At 48.5% G+C, this 6,344-nt stretch overlaps 1 protein-coding gene across 1 annotated transcript in view; it reads left to right on the top strand.

The window, feature by feature from the left end:
• LOC102386420 (ras-related protein Rap-2c) overlaps positions 1-2,818 on the top strand; it is a 5,951-nt gene extending 3,133 nt beyond the window's left edge. The window contains exon 2 of the mRNA XM_025205044.1: positions 2,481-2,818. Within this exon, the coding sequence (XP_025060829.1) occupies positions 2,481-2,776 (296 nt within the window). The 3' untranslated portion in view covers positions 2,777-2,818. The remainder of the gene's footprint in view (positions 1-2,480) is intronic.
• Positions 2,819-6,344: the final 3,526 nt, after the last annotated feature.

Below are 6,344 nucleotides of genomic sequence, written 5' to 3'. Positions count from 1 at the left end.
CCCGGGGCACCCCAAAAGAGTCACACTACCCCCTCCCCCACTCTGGAGCTGAAAGGGGGGACCCCAAAATGCAGTGACACCGCCCCTCCCCCACTCTGGGGACCCCAAAAAGAGGTCCCCTCATCCACCAGGTAAACGCCCCTCCCCCCACCAGCCACATCTCTGTGTCAATGCCCCCGCCCGCCCCGCCCCGCCCCGCCCCGGCGGGTGAGCCGTTCCCTGCACGGGCACCGTGCCCGTGTTTTGACCACGCGCTGCGTAGACCCGCAAGAATCGCTTGATTGTTGTGCGGGAAGAGCAAGCCCCGGGCCAGGCCCATAGTCTGTGTGAGCCCAATAGCTTATCTCTGCCGGGCAGTCGCATCTGCAGGCCATTTCGAGTGAAAACTAGGAGCTGGTATTTTTTTTCCGAGAGTAGAAAAAGGTTGAGCGCCGCTGGTTTGGGCAGTGCCCCGAACACACACGAAGGCGTGCTGCTGAAATGCTGCAGGTTATGTGTGTAGAGCCAGGGGATGCTTAGAGAGGAGGCCTGGGGGTGACTTGCGGGACACTGCAGCGTCCTGTGGCACCCCCAGCTGGGACACTAATGCTGTTGCCTTCGACGCGTCTCCAGCTGCTTCGGCCGCAGGAAAGGAAAACGTGAAGAGCCCCCTGGTTTCCCACGGCTGAGTACAAGCCTGTCGGCACAGAGGCAGCAAGGTGCATGTGCTACAGGTGCTTAACAGGGTGTTGCAATCGCTAGGTTGCAACTGCTTCAGGGGAATCCTCAGCTGTTCCCATTACGCTTTCCTTAACTAAAGATTTGCATTTTCAGGCTTTTCTGTGAAGGAGGGTGAACCCCCAAATTCGGGGCTAGATTTCACGAGGCTGAACTGCCTGAAGGCAGTTCCCTTTCTGTTTGCCAGGGAGTGGGATTTTTTTGCCTGTTAATCTCTAGGTAGATTTTCGGCTCGTTTCGTGAGCCTGAAGTTGCTGGCTTACATGTGAATTGTGCAAAGGAGTCTGGTGCCCTCTGTTCCCCTCTCTCTCCTAGCAAGCTGCCACGGAGCGCAAGCTCAGTGCCCGCACGGTGTGGGCGGCGTGCTCACAAGAAAAATGGGTCATGTGCAAAAATGAAATGCAGATCCACAAACTTGCACTGCTGAATCTGACATGGAGCCAGAAATCCCACAACCTGTAACTGGCCTAAACTGCCTCTAGGAATAAGCAGCCTGTTTCTGTGGGAAATCGCTGGACTTGGCAGCGTGTAGTGCAGCGCAGGGATTTGGAGCTCTGATGTTGGCTCCAATTAAATTGCTGAGCTGGGCGTACTGCAGCTGCTTGGCAAAACCTTTCACACCCCCACGGAGGCAGAATGTTTCTGCTGAAGGTTGAGCATTATCTTAGAAAAAGGCCTTGATAAATTGTACTCGAGTCCTAATTCTTGAAAAGGAACAACAGGCCTTTTGGGAGGTCTCTCTCTTGCCAATGGTAAGTTCTCGTTTCCCTAGAAATCGGGAGCTTTTTCTCTCACCCAAGAATTTTAAGGTATGTCGTTTTAAAATATTGTTCTCATCACGACCTGCAAAAAAAAATTGTTCTTCCACTTCAGTTGCGTTTTTTCTTGGCTATGTTTAATCAAAACAGTGTAGGTGTAGGCCTTCCTATACACTCGTACTGAACAGAGGCAGTTTCAAATGCTTAATTGCTTCTGTATCCTGGAACCGCACAAAACACCCCCCCTGCACCCTCCCCCCCACAAAACCCCCCAAAACAGTAGCCCTTACAGTATTAAATTCCAGGCAGGAGGAAGTGCATTCGCTCTCCTGAGGATATGGCACATAAACATGTGATTCTTTACCTGTGGGAGAGTTAGAAAATGATTGCATTTTGCAGAGGATCAAAAGCAAAGTCTTATTTGGGTCTGTGTATTGATTACTGATGCACAACAGTTTGTGTATTTTCACAACAAGCAATTCGCAGCATGGCACAACTATGGGAAACAGGATAAAGCTAAACTGTCTTAAAAACTTCAGACTTTTGCAGCAGGAAATTGAACATAAGCTCCCTGTCTGCCTAAGTGATTTGATAATAGATGTATAGTGTGTGGCTGTTGTCAAAAGGTCTGAGGCAAACTTGGGCCAAACAACTGATTCACTTCTCCAAACTTCTGAGGATTTATTATAACGCATCTTCCTCCCCCAAATGAAAAACTTTCTGAGAAGTGAGAAGCAATTCTGTTTTGCAGTTGGGCACTTTCTAAATATACAGGAAGGCTCGTTCTCTGCTGTTTAGAATCGACATTTTGAAAGAGAGAGGATGAACTTCCTCTGTACAAATGCTAGACATGTGGTAGTCTAAGTCCAAAGTATTTGTTCAGGACCTCTGTGGAAGGTAGCATATTTATCTTTGGTTAAAAGTACAAGCTTATGGAAACATGTATTTGTTGTAGTGCTAAAGCTGACAGTGATTTAGCGTGCTTACTAAAAATTTATTAACCAGTTGGATTGTTTAATCAGGACATCAAGCCGATGAGGGACCAGATTGTCCGAGTGAAGAGATACGAAAAAGTTCCTCTCATCCTAGTGGGGAATAAAGTGGATCTGGAGTCGGAGAGGGAGGTCTTGTCTGCAGAAGGCAGAGCTTTGGCTCAGGAATGGGGCTGTCCCTTCATGGAGACATCAGCCAAGAGTAAAACCATGGTGGACGAACTGTTTGCTGAAATCGTCAGGCAAATGAACTATGCGTCCCTGCCTGAGAAACAAGATCAGTGTTGTACAACTTGCATCGTCCAGTGAGAAAAATAAAGAAAACACCTCAATCATGGCCATACAGAGCAGGTTGGTTGAATGCTCGTCATTAATTGGGGTGGGTAACCGTTCCCTTTTAAAGAGTGCAGCTAATCACCTTGAAACTTCTGACACCCGTGACTAGGAGTAAGTTTATGTGCATGGAAGTCCTTCAGTATTAAAAAAAAAAAAAAAAAAAAAAGAAATGACTTCCTGTACTGCTTCAATAGACTTACCTTCCACGTGAAAAAAGCTTATAGGAGGTAAGACACTGCGACTGTAACAGGATGCATGTGTTCATCTGTGCTGGTTACCACAGAAGTAGTCTCACTGCTGCGTTTGACACATGCTCATCCCAGGAACCTGTTGTGGTGTTGCTGTAGTATTCGTTAGCTACAAAGGAACTCCAAAGTGCTCAAACTGTTTAGAACTGATTGTCTGGTGAGTCTCATAATAGGGCATTCAGCATACAAAGGGAATGCACTACCTGTATCGTAGCTTTACAGTATTCATCTGCTTGACTGAGTCGGTGTCCACCTCAAGGAGGTGCTTGTTTCCCAGATGCCACAGGGTTCAGAGCATAAGCATGTGCTTGTCTTACATGAGCTCCGCTTAGCATTTCCACTCTTGAACACAGTTCTCCACTTCCACTGATGTCCCATGCAAGTAGCTGGCTTCTGGTCGTTTTGGGATCAGAAGGATGTTTTTGATGTGATGTACTGCATACCCTCGGTCCTAGAAGAGACTTGATCACATGCTGGTTTGGTCAGTGTCATTTTCAGCCAGATCTCGCTTCTTGCAAATATCACTTCTAACAAGGAATAAAGTGATTTCTTTCTCTAATGCATCTCTCAAGAGAGGTGGTTATATCAGTTTATCATTTTCACAGTAAAAAAACATTGCAATTAAATGCTCAGGGATAATTTGAAGCTTTTATTCTACAATCATGGCAGCATTTTAAAATTGAGACTTCATGTTGAAATCTCTTTCATCCTGCTGGAGTGATGGGATTCTCTGGGGGGTGGGGGGGCTTGTCCTTATTCAGAACTTCTCTTGCTAATGGCATGCTGGCAGTCTGCCTTTAGCTGCCAAAGTAGCTGTGTTTCAGCAGTCAGGGCTTCTCACTCCATTTGTTGTTGCTGTGATTGTGTGGTCCTCAGTCTGCTTCTAGGCTCTTTCTAGTTCCCAAAAGAGCTTTTCAGTGTGTTGGACTTTGCCTTTGGAGCGAAGGAAGAGCCTGCCCTTGTTCAGAGTTGCTTGACTCCTCCCTTCCCCAGGACTGGGGGTGGATGTGGTAGCCAGAGTGCTTGTGTTATCAGCAGGCCCTCTGCCTTTCTTCTGCTTTCTGCAGTATCTGATTTAACCCCTTCCAGCTACCAGTTGGTAGCTGGAGTCCATCCTTCACCAGCATAGAGTTCTCTTGCAGTGCCTTGACTTGCCCTTGTTCACCTGCAGCTCCTGCTGCTTTTTCTAAGGGAAGCAGTTGAAGCACTGAGCTCTTGCTTGGCAGCCTGGTATGAAATGGGGGGAGACCACAGTAGCTGACTCTCCTGGGAGAGTGACAGAGGGGTAGTACTAAAACTGCCTGGTGGTCTACTGCTCTCCAAATAGAGTAATGACAAGTGGTTCTCTCAAACTGTGCTCCATACTGATATTTACTGATAATGACCTTATGTGGCCCTTGCTACTGCCCGTCCTGTGATCTGCAGCACATCTGTTTCCTTGCAATACCTGGATGAAGTAAGGAGATGTTACTGTCCCCATCTTGGTGATGGGGGAAGCAGAGACAGACTTGCTGGGATGCACAGGGAGTCTGTAGCATGGCAGAGAGTGAAACCCAAGTCTCAGTATAGCATCCTAACCCCTGAATAGGTTCAGCTGAGCGCTGCTGAGGTGAACAGGATCGCAGAGCTCTGCTTTGACTCAACCTGCAACTGGGTGAGTCTCACTTTGCGAGAGCTGTTTATGATAAAAGAAAAAATGCGCCATTTGGCTGGATTTGACACCGTTGCCCACAGGGGGTTGTTGCCTGGAACTTGGGTATTCTGGCCCGGGTGACATAATTGGCTCTGCCGCTCATGCTGAAGACGATGGGCAATCCAGTTCTGACTTGCTACGGCAGATTAATGCTGATACTAGCAGGCTGTGTTCAACTGCAGCTAAACCAGGTGCTTCAGGGGACAGTTCACAGCCTAGAGAGCGTTTATAGAATAACCCGTTCACAGGGGAGTTCCTTAATCTCATCAACTGCTGCCTGATCTCCTTAGAAATGGAGGGGGCATTTTTATTAAGGAGGAAGGGGAGAAGACAAGGAACCGATGGACGCAGAGGTAGCCCTGCCCTGTCCCCTTTGGACTCTGAGTGAGGTCTCGGCCTCCCGTGCCCAGCCATCTGGGTTCGCCACCAAGCAGCCAGTTGCCATTTCATTTCTTCCAAGCACTTCCATCCCCCTTCTGTCAGGGTTTTCTGTCTCAGGAGGTGCCAGCTGTTTCCCCAATGTGGCTCACTTCTGAATCCAGCTGTGGTTTGCAGTTGTGCAGCTGCCTCCCCTCCAGCAGCTGTAGTAACATCTTGCATGATGGAGCGTCATTGCTTCATGCAGTCAATTCCTCTGCCTGCTCCAATGCAAATCCATTGCCCCTTTACCTTCCCTGGACAACACTGCATCACCGAGCTATTGCAGTGCCTTCTTCCCCTCCTGTGCCATCTCTTTGCACTGGCTCTTTCTAGACCCATGCTCCCGTTTCCTGCTCCTTGGCTCTGTGGTCCAGAACCTCCTGGGGTTTTTAACCTAGCCTGGCTACCAGACTTTCCTCTAATGTATCCTGGCAGAGGGAGACAGCACACTTCTAATCTTGCTGCGATAGTTGTTCTTGGCACTTGACAGGGGTAAAAGCAAGCCGTAGTAAAGCCATTTACTCTGTTAATGGCTTTGTTCTTCCAGGGAGAGCTGAGCTAGTGGGGCAGAAAACCTGCAAGGGGCCCTAGGTTGTAGCTTAGGAACCACTGCCTTGTCCTAGCCCTTTGCCTGCTTTTGCTGGTGGTCTCCTGTCTGCTGAGCTCCCCCGTAGCAACTAGGTCTCCTTCTGGAGCAAGCAGTCAATTTTGCACCGAAGTGATGTGTGCGAGGAGTTCCCGTTCCTTCCAGCATGTACTGCCTTGCACTGTGATTCTGTTCACGCTCTCACGGCGAGCGCATCACCCTGGACCCAGGTTTGCTAGTACCCTCACCACTTTTACAGGCCGCTTCGGTCTTGATTTAACTGCCACTCGCACACTTTGAAACTACTTTTCCTGTCTCTCTTCCTAGCACTGATTCTGTGGGTACCTCGCTGGATGGCAGCCTTCTGCCATGAACAGAATCGACCTTGTATCCGTGGCCTTCAGTTTCTGTCTCTGCTAGTCATTCATAACAATTTGGCTCTGGGCATTGACTTCTTGGGTTTCTGGTATGCTTTGCAAGGGAGTTTAGTCTACTGTTTGCATCAACAAAGAAGTACGTAAAGAATGTTAATAGATCACAGAGCTGTGCTAGGCCATTGTGGAAAGAAGCCTTGCTGTCGTGTCCCTTTCTGAG

Source organism: Alligator sinensis, unplaced genomic scaffold (assembly GCF_000455745.1).
Source record: "Alligator sinensis unplaced genomic scaffold, ASM45574v1 scaffold1059_1, whole genome shotgun sequence".
Classification (NCBI taxonomy): domain Eukaryota; kingdom Metazoa; phylum Chordata; order Crocodylia; family Alligatoridae; genus Alligator; species Alligator sinensis.
The sequence above is the reverse complement of the archived record's forward strand: the minus strand, read 5'-3'. Positions and strand labels throughout refer to the sequence as shown.